The 17,602-nt window shown below is 45.2% G+C and overlaps 1 protein-coding gene across 3 annotated transcripts in view; it reads left to right on the top strand.

Moving 5' to 3' along the window:
- LOC134212165 (protein madd-4) overlaps window positions 1-17,602 on the top strand; it is an 803,678-nt gene that overhangs the window by 764,766 nt on the left and 21,310 nt on the right. For 2 of the 3 annotated variants that reach the window (XM_062689781.1, XM_062689783.1), the window contains 5 exons: window positions 6,428-6,643; window positions 6,698-7,159; window positions 7,221-7,805; window positions 7,865-7,961; window positions 8,181-8,312. In XM_062689781.1, the coding sequence (XP_062545765.1) occupies window positions 6,428-6,643; window positions 6,698-7,159; window positions 7,221-7,805; window positions 7,865-7,961; window positions 8,181-8,312 (1,492 nt within the window). The remainder of the gene's footprint in view (window positions 1-6,427; window positions 6,644-6,697; window positions 7,160-7,220; window positions 7,806-7,864; window positions 7,962-8,180; window positions 8,313-17,602) is intronic. The other variant, XM_062689782.1, reaches the window with a different exon arrangement.

Genomic DNA, 17,602 nt, shown 5'->3' with positions numbered 1-17,602 from the left:
CACGTTTTTGGCGTTTTTAGCAAGAGTTTCTTCTAAATAAGGGGCCCCATGGAAACCTGTTTGAGAATGACCGGTCCATTGTCAAACCATCTTATGGTCTAATAACCCAAAAGATCATGCTTCCGAGACAATTTCATGAATTTTGATACCCATCCATTGTCAAACCATCCTATGGTCTAATTACTTATCAGATCATGCTTCCGAAACAATTTCATGAATTTTGATACCCATATTGCCAGGGTTTCTGCAGAATGAACTTGTGGCCACTTTCGGCCCCACAGGAACCTGTTCCAGGATGACCGGTTCGTTGTCAAACTATCCTATGGTCCAATTACTAATCAGATAATGCTTCCGAAACAATTTCATGAATTTTGATACCCATATTGCTAGGGTTTCTTCAAAATGAGTTTGTGGCCACTTTCGGCCCCACGGGAACCTGTTCCAGGATGACCGGTTCGTTGTCAAACCATTCTATGGTCCAATAACTTATCAGATCATGCTTCCGAAGCAATTTCATGAATTTTGATACCCATATTGCCAGGGTTTCTTCAGAATGAGTTTGTGGTACATCACAACGATGCCAACAGGGACCCGTAATGCTGGGTAGACACCTTTAAGTGGTGTGTTACGGGGTAAGATCTACCACGGTTACTTTGCTACTACAGGCAAATCCTGACCCAACGATTACCTTCCTCATTATCCAACTCCGTGGTACTTATGAGGGTGTCGCTAAGTCGGTGGCCTCTCGTTAAGTAAGTACTACATCTACACTTCCTTCCTCTCCCTAGTTACGGTGAAGATGGGCGTGGCCAGGAGTAGTAATCCTCATGCTTTTGTTATTTTTGTTTAAGACTGGAATCAAGGACCACTCCCCTTCTTGACTTCTGATAGCATTCTAGATAAGGATCTCAAAAGTAAAACATGAGTATCACTAGTGTCCAATCTACGAATTACACCGTAACAATGCTAATGCTAATGCTAATGCATCACAACGATGCCAACAGGCAGTTGACATGTTGACATTTCGTAGCCCAGATAGTCGTCAATCACTGTGGTTGGTGGTCACCCCGTCCTGCAACAGAGTGGCATCATGAGTCTTACCTACCTGGATACCTGGTTGGCTACAGCGTCGATACACCTATGCCTGGCGTATTGTAGAGCTCCATAATCGTCGGTCTTAGGCGATGTTCCTTCAGTTTCTCCGAACGTTCAGTGTCCCCAGGTCCGATTCCACCGCGTGCAGCCAGCGTCTTCGTGGCCTTCCACGAAGTCGCCGGCCCCTATCTGGTTCTCTGTTGAATATTGTTTTCGCTATTCTTTCTTCCGACATTCGCACTAAGAGACTAGCCCACTGAAGTCTGCCGTATTTTATACGATTCCTAATATTTTCTTTGTATATTTGATACAGCTCATGATTCATGCGTCTGCGCCACACACCATTTTCTAGTTTCCCTCCGAGTATTGTACGCAACCCCGAAAGCTCTCCGATCGGCCTCTTTTAACTTCCATGCTTTATGTCCATAAAGGGCCTCTGGTAGAATCAGAGTTTTGTATAGAGGAAATTTCCTTTCCGTCTGCATGCTGCGGGACCTAAGCTGATTACGTAATCCTTTTTTTGTGTCTTTATTAAGGAGACTTTCAGCCCGAGGCTGGCTCGTCTCCGGATTACGTAATCCGTAAAAGGCCCTATTCGCAGCAGCAATACGTCTTTTCACTTCACGGGAAACGTCATTGTCACATGTCACAAACGTTCCAAAGTAAACAAATTTTTCAACAACTTCAAACTCATCCCCATCAAGCACTACCTCAGCACTAACACCACTAGGTCTTTCCCTATATCTACCTGCCAGCCTGCCACCACGTACTTTGTCTTGGTAGTTGTTAAGCCTATCCTCGCCGTCTCCCTCTTCAGTGGGACAAAAGCCTCAACTACTGCTCTGAGATCGATTCCAATAAGGTCGATGTCGTCCGCAAAGCCCAGGAGCATATGCGACCGTGTGATGAGAGTGCCGTTCCTCTGCACGCCAGATCTCCTAATAGCGCCTTCGAGGGCAATTTTGAACAATAAATTCGAAAGTGCATCACCTCGCTTTATTCCATCTAAGGTCACAAACGAGGTTGACACTTCTTCTGCAATCCAAATACTTGATTTCGAGCCATCCAGCGTTGCACGTATCAGTCTAATCAGTTTCGCCGGAAAACCATGTTCGAACATTATCTGCCACAGCTCATTTCTCTTCACTGAATCGTACGCTGCTTTGAAACCAATGAACAGGTGGTGAGTCTGCAAGTTGTACTCCCGGAATTTATCACGGATCATTCGCAGACCAAACATCTGATCCGTCGTTGATTAACCCTCGCGAAAGCCTGCCTGGAATTCACCGACAAAGGACTCCTCAAGCGGTCTCAGCCTCTTAAACAGGATATGCGATAGGATTTTGTACGGCGAGTTCAGAAGGGTGATCCCTCCAAAATTGGCACACTCTAGTCTATGACCTTTCTTATAGATTGGGCATATGAGGCCATCCAACCAGCCGGCAGGCAGTTCTTCATCCTCCCATATTTTCTGGATAATGTGGTGGATTGATTGATGCAGCTGCTCACTTCCGAGTTTGAGAAGCTCGACCGGGATCTCGTCCTTCCCAGCAGTTTTACTGTTTTTCAGCTCTTTTAGAGCCTTCTTTACCTCGTCTAACGTTGGTGGTTCCACAGCTTGACCGTCGCCGACTATGTCCATCCTACTCCTTAATCTTCTTCTTCTTGTTGTTGTTGGCATTACATCCCCACACTGGGACAGAGCCGCCTCACAGCTTAGTGTTCATTAAGCACTTCCACAGTTATTAACTGCGAACTTTCTAAGCCAAGTTACCATTTTTGCATTCGTATATCATGAGGCTAACACGATGATACTTTTATGCCTAGGGAAGTCGAGACAGTTTCCAAACCGAAAATTGTCTATACCGGCACCGGGAATCGAACCCGGCCACCCTCAGCATGGTCTTGCTTTATAGCCGCGCGTCTTACCGCACGGCTAAGGAGGGACCTTCTCCTTAATACACCTTTATTTTCCCCGTTCAACAAATCTTCGAAGTGCTCCTTCCACCTGGTTGCCACCATAGTCTTGTCTGTCAGCAAATTCCTCTCTCGGTCATTGCACATGGCGGGCACTGGCACAGTCTTATGCCGCGCGCCATTGACAGTTGCGTAAAACCTCCGCATATCGTTTCTATCCATGTTCTCCTGCGCTTCAGCTATCACACTCTCTTCGTGTTGCCTTTTTTCTGCGGTGGATTCGTTTCTCTTCTGCCCTTGCTACACTGTACCGCTCTCTGTTGAAACGGGTACGAGCCACTAGCGTTCGACTCCTAGCAACATTTTTCTCGTCCGTCACTCGCTGGCACTCCTCATCGAACCAACCATGAGTCTTACATGTCTCCTATTTCTGAGGTGCCGCAGGAGCATCAACCCCCCGACACTCCTGTCAGGCATAACAAGACCTTCATGTCACCAAATTTTAAAGTTCCGCAGAGGTATCTGTCCTTCGATGCTCCTACCAGGCATAGCGAGATTTCACTCATTCTATCACTACCGAGCATGCGTACCATGCGAGGCTTACTTTTGTGCTCACCCAAACATTCGGTTCCTCACTCTGTGGGGGTATTACGTGTAATACTCTCAAATCCGCTAGTGATGAACTTAATTTTAAAATTAAAAAATCACTTAAATAAAGAGAAAAAAATCAACTCCGTTTCGCTTGCACCACATGTGCATCACTGCAAATGTCCTATACGGACAAAAGTTCTATTCAGCCAAATGTCCTATTCGGCCACATACCATATTAGGCCAATGGCACAAATCTCCCAAATTGAGGTGAACGTGCCCCTGGAGCCGACGTTCTGATACCTGATACCATATTAGGCCAAATGTCCTATTCGGCCAACTGTCCTATTCGGCCAACTGTCCTATTAGGCCAAATGTCCTATTCGTCTAAATGTCCTATTCGTCTAAATGTCCTATTCGTCTAAATGTCCTATTCGTCTAAATGTCCTATTCGTCTAAATGTTCTATTCGGTCAAATGTTCTATTCGGCCAAATGTTCTATTCGGCCAAATGTCCTATTCGGCCAAATGTCCTATTCAACCAAATTTTCTATTCGGCCAAATTTCCTATTCGGCCAAATGTCCTAATCGGCCAAATGTCCTATTTGGCCAAATGATCTATTCAACCAAATGTCCTATTCCGCCAAATGTCCTATTCGTCTAAATGTCCTATTCGTCTAAATGTTCTATACGGCCAAATGTTCTATTCGGCCAAATGTCCTATTCGGCCAAATTTTCTATTCGGCCAAATTTCCTATTCGGCCAAATTTCCTATTCGGCCAAATGTCCTATTCGGCCAAATGTCCTATTCAACCAAAAGTCCTATTCGGCCAAATGTCCAATTCGGCCAAATGGGGAAGAACCGTTTGGCAGAGCGCCATTTGGCCGAAGGCCACTAGGCCTACCTCCTTGAAAATCTTCTTTAGCTTCATCTGCGCCGGTAGCAGCATAAGAGGTTCACATTTTTGGTGCAGATTTTCACAGACTGGAAAGAAAAAACCGAATAGTTTCGAAACTCAAAGTAAAATATGTTCACCTCACATTTTAAAGTACAATGGGCTGATGCAACAGACTTAGAGTTAATGCCGATGAAAAATTCGGAAAAATTGACGGCATGAAAATTGTACAACAAGAGATACATATTAGGAATTAAACAGCGTATAGAAGTAAACATGAAAACTGTATGGGAAGATCCATTAATTACGTAACGCAAATTCAATACAATAAAGAGTGTCTCTAATTATTATGGTCTGAATACCAAAAAAATAATAGAAACTATTGATACAGCTACGAAACTGTCACTCGCCTGGACGGATGTTGCTTGATTTTGGAAAATCTAGGAAATTCCGCTGGAGTAAATAAAACTTCTTGTCGTTTAATTAAATTTAGAATCAGAAGAGACCTTAATTTCGTTTCATTCCGAGGTTTCGAAATCAAATCTGTATTTCGTTCCGTCTCGTTTCATTTCGACTTGTAGAAGTATGATATTATGATATCCCATATTTTTAGATATTGAGACCCGGAACAGCAATTAATAATTTTACGAAATTCTGTCAGAAAAAACTAAATAGCTCGTCACAGAGGCGTTATGGGGCATATTTTTCTAGTGCTGACATTATGTTGCCGAATAGCTATTGGATCCCGAATTCCTCTTGTCATAAGACTATATTAACTCGTCTTATGACAAGTGAAGACATTCCACTAAAAAGCTCAAAAAAATTGTCTTACCCGAATTCCTGTTATTGCTGGCAATTGTTAGGGAATAATGCACCAAGCGCACACTTTTCACTAATTTAAAGATAACATGTATTAGCATTCAATTGCCTGAAGCATGTTGCCCTATTTCTCCTACGTGCTTACCCGACTATGAATGCCTAATTTGTTTGTTACAAAATCTATAATCGTTAACGATAATTTATTCCAACACTGCACTGTGTACCGGTTCAACCCTTCAATATCTGATTCAATAAAAATCAACATGTGTACGAAGCTGCTGGTGCCCAAGTGCCCAAGTCAATGCACTGCCTATGAGAGTTTGGTGCTTCTTGTCTCGTGGAAACTCTGTGCCATATTGATTGCTTTTTGAAATCATCGTCATCGTCGTCATCGGTGTCACTGTTTTCATGTAGAAAGTGGCTTTCATCTAGTGTACGTATCACGTAAGAGAAAGATGCCTAAATAAATCCTTTTTTGGTATGAGGGTTTTAAACTTTCTGTAAGAATGCACATGTTAAAATTTGATTTACTAAGATCGTTAGATTTTTCTTTTTCTTCCATGATTCATATTCAGCATGATCATGCTTTGAAGTCGCGCATCTTACCGCTAGACTGAGGAAACTGCCTAAAATCTTAATAAAAAATTAGGATTAAATACAAATGTAGACTACTGACATACTTCACACCATTCCCAAAGGCATATATCGCCATCAAGTGAAAAAAAAAATCTGATGCAAACATTTCGATAAACAGCGCGAATCATCGGTTCCGCTCATAGCATTCATGACATTTAAACATTAATCCACATTCGGGAAATGAGTTTGAACTATCGTCATATTGATATAGCCACATGAGCTCGCAGTGGTATAACTCAATCAACTCTAATTACTGTTCCCACATCAAACGACCTTGGGCTATCCGTGACAATTGAACCACATCGGGCTTCCCTGCATCGCAACGGTACAATCTGGGCTCCAGGGAGACCGCCAGCATAATAATCATCGTCGGTGTCGATGCGATAATAATTGCACAATCCACTCGTTATGATTTATTCTCTTGTGGTTTGGCTTGTTCCCGCTGGTTTAATCGACGTTTTTGTTGTTCCTACACAGGTTCATTCAAGACACCGAATGGTCCCCGTGCAGCGTCACATGCGGCGAGGGTATCCGACGGAAGCCATTTCGGTGCAAGATATTCCTGGAATTCTCCAAGCGAGTGGCAACCCTCAATGACTCGCTGTGCCACTCGTACAAACCCTTGGACGAAGTGGAACGCTGCGTCATGGAGCCTTGCTCGTACTCGCACAACTTTGAGGAGTCGTATTTGAAGTAAAGCAACTGGAGTGAATTGATTGATGGAAAACTAATTGGATTTTTTTGTAGGGATGGTAATCGACAAAACCTGGACGGAATCAAAGTTCAAGCCGCCGTACCTGGAAAGACCTACTCGTGGAGAGAGGAGGGTTATACGAGCTGTAGTGCTTCCTGCTTAGGAGGCGTCGAAGAGCTCATTATCAATTGTATAAGAGACGACACCGGAAAAATTGTGTCGCCGTTCTTGTGCTCTCCGGAAACCAAGCCGGAAGCTCGGATACGAACGTGTAACGACATACCATGTCCACCTCGGTGGAACTATTCAGAGTTTACACCGTGCTCGAAGTCCTGCGGGTTCGGGATTCAAACGCGCGAGGTAACCTGCATCCACGAAGTGACACGTGGTGGAGAGAACACAATGATCGTCCCGAACAGTATGTGTACTACGAAACCTCAACCGGATCGGCAGTATTGCAATATAATCGATTGTCCTGTTCGGTGGGAGGTATCCGAATGGAGCAAGTGTTCAAAGTATGAGAAAAAAGGCTGATTTTCTGTAGAATAAATTTGACAGACTGTTATCCCATTTCAGACCATGCGGAGGAGGAATCAAAGAACGACGGGTTGAGTGTAAGCAAATCATGGCACAAGAACACAAAGTGGAACGACCGGCGTCAATGTGCCCCAGCAGTAAACCCCCAGACAAAAAACCATGCAATACTAAGGCTTGCGCTCCGGAAGACCAACGACCTCCAATCGCCGGCACTAATTCAACATTCATTCAGCACGACCCCAAGAAGAATAAAATCACACTGAAGATCGGTGGCGCAGCTACCGTATTTTTTGGAACGCAAATCAAAATCAAATGTCCAGTAAAGCGGTTCAATCGTACAAAAATCCGATGGAGTAAGGATCAAACACCGTTGATTAAATCTAAGAAGATCAAAATTTCCAAGAAAGGAGCGCTGCGGATCATCGACGTTACGTTCAAAGAGGCGGGAGTCTACACATGCCACGCCGGTCTGAGCCATGCAGACCTCAGACTAGCGGTCAAACCGAAGCCAGGAGGAGTACATAACCATGACGAAGACCGGGAAAGGCTTCGAGAGGGTGCTGGTTTGAATGCACTGAGGGACCACACGTATGTAGCGTCACAAAATAGGAGTGACGAAAAAGGGTAATTTCTGGGTAATTTCTATGAAATATTTAATATTTATTATTTATCATCATCAACAGAGGGCGGCGGAATCGTGATCGAAATCGAGGGAAAAACAGACAACGACAGCCACCTGATATCGTCCAAAATGCTGAGAGTAGCGTTATGGAAGACGAGGTAAGTCAAACAACAACTTTTTGGCACATATTAATGCTCGAACGTAGATCGTAGTTTGCGCAACTAATAAATATGCTATTTGTAACTAACCGTTTCCTTCTTTTTAACCGTAATCGATTCTTTCTTCTATTGTGTCCGGCTTCGTAATGGTTACTAAAACCCTTATCGAATTGGCATTTTCTTTATTGTAATTCCAAAAATAAAACACCGAACCGCTAGGAGATATTGAGGTCCCATTCCCAAATGACCGCTGCGGATAGTACGCTCGCACCCGATGCGGCAGTAGCAGCTAGTTCCGGCACCCGAACGATGCCGATGCCACACTTTCAGCATTTACTGGCTAGCTTGCAGGTGAGATAGGCAGTTGCACCAAACTGTCAACGATGTTTTGTGCGCTCGTTACGCTCGTGCCTTGTCTTGTCCCAGATGAGTCGTTGAACTAGCAGAAACTGTACCCTATGTGTATATTTTGTTTCGTTCGTAAATGGTGTATCTCGTTAATTTTGTTCATATGGTTTTTGCATGAGGTAATTGTGAAATCGCATGTTTTCGTTTGGCTCAGCTAACTCATCTCCTTATTTTTAACAAAAAACGTATGTGTGTATCGGCGCGGCAACGCTTTGTTACCGCTTTTTCCTGCGTCTTTTTAACGTCCCGTACATACAGACGCTACGTGATCAACGTACCTTGAAGAGAGGGTCACCGTCACATATGAGGTGAGAAAGTCATCGAATGAGAGAAATGAACCGGTGCAAATTATAGACACTGTAGTCACTGTACTGTTTGACACTAGCTGGAGGAAAGCTCACTGGCGTTCCTGAGTGAGGGGAAGGGAAAAAAGGCCTTTTTACCAGTGAGTTTTCCTCCAGCTAGTGTCAAACAGTACAGCGACCGATTGATTTTCACACACCGACAAGCCGCCATTACCGAGCGTGGAAAGCTGGATAGACGAGCTGAGGCGAAGGCGAGTGTAGCCAAATGAACTGTCAGTTAGCCAAACGAACATGACGTCACAATTGCAATCCAAGCAACAGAGCGTGTGACGTAGAACACTGTGAAAACCGGGAAAACACACTAAATCGAAGTTACTCAACCGTGTCTCCGCTCGTCTATGGGACCTATAGTGTCTATAGTCCAAATACCTGAATCTATTTCAACAAGTAGAGGTTCCTGTTGAAGACAAAATTTTCAAAACAACTTATCTGCTTTCGTAAACAAAGATTCAAATGTCGATTTGACGAATCTGATTGCACTCCGACGCAAACCAACGCTATCAACAGGTAGCCGAAACCTTCACCCACGGTTTGATAGCGTTCACTCAGCGAACTGCACTAGTGAAAATCATAACTGCCACCTAATGAATCTTCGACTGATTATTCCACCAACAGTGCTTCTTACACGCAGTTACCTTCCCAAGTATTCATGCGTCAATGGGCGTGGTGTCTACTTACCGGCCTCCCGACCCCGACGTCCATGGTTCGAACCCAGTCTGCCGCCTTTTTTTAATGAAAATCATCGTTCATAAGGCAACATATTGAAATTCATACCGATTCCTTGTGGCAAATTTTCATAAACCGTTTGATTGAAAATTATACATCCATTTTCCTCAGTGTTGGTTTGCGTGGAAGTGCTATCAGTTTCGTCAAATCGACGTTCGAATCTTTGTTTACAAAAGCAGGTAACGCGTTTTGAAAATTTTGTCTTGTGTTCAACTATTCCTATCTCTATCTCACTGAATATTGTCGCGCTTATCTTTTTTTTAGAATACCGCCACATAACATATCTAATATCATATCTAATATAATATATATATATCATAACATATAACATATCTAATCTATAACATCTTTGCTGGAGAACGTGGTCCTTCCATGATTTTGAAACGCTAGCGAACCTAGCAGTGGAAGTCAAGCTTTACTGAACAACGCTCATAAGACAGAGCAGCATCGCATGCTTTGCTGTCTCTTTTTTTCGCCTTGGATATACGGAAGTGCCGTTCGTCAATTGTTGATACACAAAGAGCCTTATTTGAAACTCGCAGTTGATTCTATGATGCCTAACTGTTTTGTGATAACGCGGTGGTGTTATGCGTACACACCAGTCAAGCAGTTTGACAAACATTGTCTCATTGTCATGACAAACATTGACATTGTCAAACATTGTTGGCGACTCGGTTGGAAAAAAATCAAAGCGGTTTGATTTTGGTTTGATCTGTCGGGGGCGGAGTCAAAATTCGTCGAACATGTTTGAGCGTTTGTAGTGAAGTCGTACAAACTCCCATATATTTTTTGATGGTTGCTGTTCAAGTTAGCGCGTCGGTCATTCATGTGTGACATTGTTGGTCGAATAAATTGTGTGTTCATGTCACGGTTTGTAGATGCTTGACTAAACGAGAAGCGGAGTCAATGTTGGTCAAACTGCTTGACTAGTGTGTACGCTACATTACGCTATCATGCTTGACTGCGAAGGTAAACGTCAAGATAGAACCCGGGTTAAAAGGTAGGGAGAATTTCCCCACAAAAAATAAAACCACGTGTTTTTTGCCAAATGACAGCAGTGTTCGATTGTATTAGTGAGAGACCACCGGAGTCACTGAGCACATAGAGAGTGTTTTTCATGGCAAGTGCATACGATGGGGAAGATTCATATTGACTCTGTTGTATTTAGTGGCAGATTACCTGAGTGGCAACCAGCAGGAATCTGCAATAATTGTGTTTTTCTCGAGAGGCATAATATAAATATTCATCTCATCCCGTAAGAAAGTAACACAACACCAATCTCGTTGCTTCTTTCTGATTCTGAATCATACTCATGTTATTATGTTGGCAACTTGTATTTTTGTTCAACCCTCCAAGTGACTTCACTTACGCTGTTTCTAAAACAAATCCAATACATTTTAGTTATTGTTTACTTTGCTTGATAGGGAGACGGTTGGAAAGTTCAATATGTAGATTTAGCTTCACCCTTTGCGTAACACTATATACAGTCGCCTCTCCACATCTCGATATTGAAGGGACCATCGACCGATATTGAAGGGACCATAGGGAGAGATCGAGGAATGGAAGGAAAATTTAAATGGGTACCGTCAACTGGGGGGAAGATGATCATTGAGGTGAAGATGATCATTTGATGTGTCAGTCAAAAGTGCCAATTTTTTTATGAAACGGTAGTCAACAATATTCTCCGTTCAAGTAATGTTACCGCTAGGTAGAAATCCGAGTTTTTCGATTATAATCATGAAAATGTATTTTGTGGAAGAAAGAGAGAAATAGTCATAAATGACGCTATTTTCGTTTCAAATATTGACTTCTTAGACTTCTTTACGTAGTAAATTCAACATTCATACAAATAGCCTAGTGTATTTTGACTACTAGGTCATAACGGTTTTAGTAGAGCTGTCTTGATCAACTTCACCCCAAACCAGATTATTCAAAAAATGTGTGATAATTTAATTTATTTTAATAAATGCGAACGCATTTCAGAAAACTAAAGTTGTTGATTATTGCAACGTATAGCAGTACATGTTTTGAAAATATTTGTTTCGATTTAAAATGAAAACACGCATTGTTATTGCATGTTTTGTCTTAAAAATGATCATCTTCCCCCCAGTTGACGGTACTAGATCCAAAAAAGTTCGTTGCTATGAAAAACGACAACAAAACAAATGTCATTTATTGTTGTTGATGTGTTTTTTATTGTCCAGATGGTCTAATAGCTTAAGAAATAGAACATATCGCCATTTATTTATTTATTTAACAGACTAAGGCCGGAGTGGCCTGTGCTGCACATAAAAGTCTTCTCCATTCAGCTCGGTCCATGGCTGCACTTCGCCAACCACGTAGTCTGCGGAGGATCCGCAAATCGTCCTCCACCTGATCGATCCACCTTGCCCGCTGTGCACCTCGCCTTCTTGTTTCCGTCGGATCGTTGTCGAGAACCATTTTCACCGGATTACTGTCCGACATTCTGGCTACGTGCCCGGCCCACCGCAGTCTTCCGATTTTCGCGGTGTGAACGATGGATGGTTCTCCCAACAGCTGATGCAACTCGTGGTTCATTCGCCTCCTCCACGTACCGTCCGCCATCTGCACCCCACCATAGATGGTACGCAACACTTTCCTTTCAAAAACTCCCAGTGCGCGTTGATCCTCCACGAGCATCGTCCAGGTCTCGTATCCGAAGAGAACTACCGGTCTTATAAGCGTTTTGTAGATAGTCAGTTTGGTACGGCGGCGAACTCTATTCGATCGGAGCGTCTTACGGAGTTCAAAGTACGTACGATTTCCAGCCATTATGCGCCTCCGAATTTCTCTGCTGGTATCGTTATCAGCGGTCACCAGTGAGCCCAAGTACACGAATTCTTCAACCACCTCGATTTCGTCACCACCGATAGAAACTCGTGGTGGGTGGCTTACATTGACCTCTCTTGAGCCTCTTCCTATCATGTACTTCGTCTTCGACGTGTTGATGACTAGTCCAATCCGTTTAGCTTCGCTTTTCAGTCTGATGTAGGCTTCCTCCATCCTCTCAAAGTTACGTGCCATGATATCAATGTCGTCGGGGAAACCAAATAACTGGACGGACTTCGTGAAAATCGTACCACTCGTGTCAATCCCTGCCCTTCGTATTACTCCCTCCAAACCGATGTTGAATATCAGACACGAAAGACCATCACCTTGCCGTAACCCTCTACGCGTTTCGAAGGGACTCGAGGATGCCCCTGAAACTCGAACTACGCACATCACCCGATCTATCGTCGCCTTGATCAACCGTATCAGTTTTTCCGGAAATCCGTTTTCGTGCATTAGCTGCCATAGCTGGTCCCGATTGATTGTATCATATGCGGCTTTGAAGTCGATAAATAGATGATGTGTGGGCACGTTGTATTCGCGGCATTTCTGCAATACCTGACGTATGGCGAACACCTGGTCTGTGGTAGAGCGTTCACCCATAAATCCCGCCTGGTACTGCCCCACGAACTCTCTTGCAATTGGTGTTAGTCGGCGGCATAAAATTTGGGAGAGTACCTTGTAGGCGGCGTTCAGCAATGTGATTGCGCGGTAGTTGCTTCAATCCAGCTTATCGCCCTTTTTGTAGATGGGACATACGACACCTTCCATCCACTCCTGCGGCAGAACCTCATCCTCCCAAACCTTGGTAATCACCCAGTGCAGCGCTCTAGCCAGTGCCTCACCACCGTGTTTAAACAGCTCTCCTGGTAGTTGGTCAACTCCAGGGGCTTTGTTGTTTATCAGCCGGCCGATCTCCTCCTGGATTTCCTGGAGATTCGGAGCCGGAAGTCGCATGTCCTGCGCGCGTGCTCCTAGGTTCATTACCATACCGCCATGTCCTTACACATATCGGGCTGTGGCACGTGGCCCTTACGTGAACGGTTCAACTTCTCATAGAACTTTCGTGCGCTATTAGCGCGGTACAGTTCCTCCGTCTCTTCACGGTCTCGATCTTCCTGCTGGCGCTTTTTCCTCCGGAAAATCGAGTTTTGTCTGTTCCGCGCCCGTTTGTATCGTGCCTCGTTCGCCCTCGTGCGGTGTTGCAGCAATCTCGTCCATGCTGCATTCTTCTCCTCAACTAACTGCTCACATTCGCCGTCATACCAGTCGTTTCTCTGATCCGGAGCCACCGTGCCTAGTGCAGCGGTTGCGATGCTTCCAATGGCGGATCGAATATCTCTCCAGCCATCTTCAAGAGATGCTGCGCCTAGCTGCTCTTCCGTTGAGAGTGCCACTTCCAGCTGCTGCGCGTATTCTTGGGCTAGTCTACCGTATTGTAGCCGCCCAATGTTTATCCGCGGCGGACGACTCCGACGCGTGTTGATCACCGTCGAGAGATTTGAGCGCAGGCATACTGCAACGAGGTAGTGGTCGGATTCAATATTCGCACTGTGGTAAGTGCGGACGTTCATGTCACCGATGACGATTTCGACGTCCTGCAGTGGGCATCCATCGTATTTCTGCTCCAGCTGTACAAAGAACGCTTCTTTCTCGTCGTCGGCTCTCCCTTCGTGAGGGGTGTGCACGTTGATGATGCTAAAGTTGAAGAATCGGCCTTTTATCCTCAGCTTGCACATCCTTGCGTTGATTGGCTGCCACCCAATCACGCGTTGGCGCATCTTTCCCAGCACTATGAAGCCGGTTCCCAGCTCATTGGTGGTGCCACAGCTTTGGTAGAAGGTAGCCGCTCGATGCCCGCTTTTCCACACTTTCTGTCCAGCAGATTTCCTGCAGCGCTACGACACCGAAGTTGCGGGGATGTAATTCATCGTAGATTATCCTGTCGCAACCTGCGAAGCCTAGCGACTTGCAGTTCCATGTTCCAAGCTTCCAATCGTGATCCTTTATTCGTCGCCTAGGTCGTTGCCGATTGTATCGAGTCGTATTATCTTCTATGTCGTTCGTAATAGTTGTTTTTAAAGGCGGCTTATTGGGCCTGCGCAAACCTCCTGGCTCGTCGGAGGGCCGTCGTGTCAGGGCTGTTTATGCGTCCCACCTAACACCAGGACTTGGGCTTGTGCGCTTTGAGCGGCACACGGTCGCTTTGGCAGAGCCTACTTGCGGATTCATGCAGCTTTTTATAGAGGTTTAACAGGGCCCACTGTCCGTAGATAAGCCGAGTAAAAACTTCCATCTGCTACATCTCGACCGTCCTGCTGTCTATCGCCCCCGAAAGTTTGAGATAAGAATCTAAATGCTGTCCAGTGATTCAAATATAAACGCAAACGATATAAAGCATTAAACATTTGTCCAGATAACTTGTCCACAAACAACTTGTTAAGTGGCCTAAAGTTTATGTACGCACATTCGGAGCTTGTTGTTCATTTTCCTTACTAATACCACGCGGCAATAACCATTGGTCTGACTTTTTCTGATAATTTCTTTGCCAACATCTCATCAATAATCAAAACCAGAGGGCAATTTAGAAACTTACCGGTGATCCTTGATCGACAAGAGCATTGAAATGCTGACAAGATTTGTCGAACAAAACCATCGCCGGCGTTCAACTTCCTTCATCAACTTCCAAATAGTGGGGCTTTGTTCCGATGATAACATCGTCTTGTCGGTCCTCGTTATGCAAAAAGTGAACTTGACTTGTTCGCTCGTTTAGCTTCGGCTTCAGGTGCGTGTAAGCAATGTTCCTCCGGATGTCCAACCCTTTCACATTTAGTACATAGTGGCATTTTCTAAGGCAATTGACATTTCGCTGACACATGACCTTTCTCATTGCAATTGAAGCAACGTCTCACCAGTGATTGCTTATCAGCATTTGCGATGGCGATAGCCTCCTTACGTTCGTTGTTCCGGGGTACTTGATATTTCACGGTTGGTTTACTAACGGCCTTTGTATTTACACCAGCTCTCATTCGAAGGTATCGTTTGAGACAACGGACTAGTTCTTTGACTTGGCGCAAATCTTTTGAAATGAGATACTCTTGAATCATGTCGTCGTTCACGTTTCGTACTACATAGGCTATTGTAGCTTCTTCTGATAGTCAACCTTCCTTCACAATCTTCTGCATCTCGTATACGCAAAATGGTGCCTTTTGCATCTCGTATACGCAAAACGTTTGTCCAGATTAGAAGTCCAAAATTACGACTGAACACGTTTAGTCGCGATGAACCGGCATTTTTTTCAAAGCAGCACTTTCTGGGAAAATCGATTAGAACGGATCGTTTTCACAAAACGCAAGTATTCTTTGAGACAAATAATTATGTTCCGTGCCTCTTTTATTGAATGTTCTCTTCGATCAGTTATATTGTAATGAGTGAGAAACTATTCGATAACTGTTTACAGCCGACAATCGATAATGCCAAATTGTCTAGAGAAGAAAAGTAGAGTTGCGCTCCGTAGATAACCCGAGTAAAACCTTCCATCTGCTACAGCAGCGGCTCTCAACCTTTTTCTTGAGAGGTACCCCTTCAAACCTTCCGAGCCACTTGAAAGAAGGCTTCCGAGCCTCTTGAAATGAGGCTTCCGAACCTCTTGAAAGGAGGCTTCCGAGCCTCTTGAAAGGAGGCTTCAGAGCCTCTGGAAAGGAGGCTTCAGAGCCTCTGGAAAGGAGGCTTCAGAGCCTCTGGAAAGGAGGCTTCCGAGCCTCTTGAAAGGAGGTTTCCGAGCCTCTTGAAAGGAGGCTTCCGAGCCTCTTAAAAGAAGGACTTCGAGCCTCTTGAAAGGAGGCTTCCGAGCCTCTTGAAAGGAGGCTTTCGAGCCTCTTGAAAGGAGGCTTCCGAACCTCTTGAAAGGAGGCTTCTGAGCCCTCTTGAAAGGAGGCTTGAGCCTCTTGAAAGGAGGCTTCTGAGCCTCTTGAAAGGAGGCTTCTGAGCCTCTTGAAAGGAGGCTTGAGCCTCTTGAAAGGAGGCTTGAGCCTCTTGAAAGGAGGCTTCTGAACCTCTTGAAAGGAGGCTTCTGAGCCTCTTGAAAGGAGGCTTCTGAGCCTCTTGAAAGGAGGCTTCTGAGCCTCTTGAAAGGAGGCTTCTGAGCCTCTTGAAGGAGGCTTCTGAGCCTCTTGAAAGGAGGCTTCTGAGCCTCTTGAAAGGAGGCTTCTGAGCCTCTTGAAAGGAGGCTTCTGAGCCTCTTGAAAGGAGGCTTCTGAGCCTCTTGAAAGGAGGCTTCTGAGCCTCTTGAAAGGAGGCTTCTGAGCCTCTTGAAAGGAGGCTTCTGAGCCTCTTGCATGGAGGCTTCTAAGCCTTTTGAAAGGAGGCTTCTGAGCCTCTTGAAAGGAGGCTTCTGAGCCTCTTGAAAGGAGGCTTCCGAGCCTCTTGTAAGAAGGCTTCTGAGCCTCTTGAAAGGAGGCTTCTGAGCCTCTTGAAATGAGGCTTCTGAGCCTCTTGAAATGAGGCTTCTGAGGCCTCTTGAAATGAGGCTTCCAGGCCTCTTGAAAGGAGGCTTCTGAGCCTCTTGGAAGGAGGCTTCTGAGCCTCTTGAAAGGAGGCTTCTGAGCCTCTTGAAAGGAGGCTTCTGAGCCTCTTGAAAGGAGGCCTGAGCCTCTTGAAAGGAGGCTTCTGAGCCTCTTGAAGGAGGCTTCTGAGCCTCTTGAAAGGAGGCTTCTGAGCCTCTTGAAAGGAGGCTTGAGCCTCTTGAGAGGAGGCTTCTGAGCCTCTTGAAAGGAGGCCTGAGCCTCTTGAAGGAGGCTTCTGAGCCTCTTGAAAGGAGGCTTCTGAGCCTCTTGAAAGGAGGCTTCTGAGCCTCTTGAAAGGAGGCTTGAGCCTCTTGAAAGGAGGCTTCTGAGCCTCTTGAAAGGAGGCTTCCGGGCCTCTTGAAAGGAGGCCGAGCCTCTTGAAAGGAGGCTTCTGAGCCTCTTGAAAGGAGGCCTGAGCCTCTTGAAAGGAGGCTTGAGCCTCTTGAAATGAGGCTTCTGAGCCTCTTGAAAGGAGGCTTCTGAGCTCTTGAAATGAGGCTCTGAGCCTCTTGAAAGGAGGCTTCTGAGCCTCTTGAAAGGAGGCTTGAGCCTCTTGAAAGGAGGCTTCTGAGCCTCTTGAAAGGAGGCTTCTGAGCCTCTTGAAAGGAGGCTTCCGGGCCTCTTGAAAGGAGGCTTGAGCCTCTTGAAAGGAGGCCTGAGCCTCTTGAAAGGAGGCTCTGAGCCTCTTGAAGGAGGCTTCTGAGCCTCTTGAAAGGAGGCTTCTGAG

Source organism: Armigeres subalbatus, chromosome 2, assembly GCF_024139115.2.
Source record: "Armigeres subalbatus isolate Guangzhou_Male chromosome 2, GZ_Asu_2, whole genome shotgun sequence".
NCBI classification, from domain to species: domain Eukaryota; kingdom Metazoa; phylum Arthropoda; class Insecta; order Diptera; family Culicidae; genus Armigeres; species Armigeres subalbatus.
The sequence above is the reverse complement of the archived record's forward strand: the minus strand, read 5'-3'. Positions and strand labels throughout refer to the sequence as shown.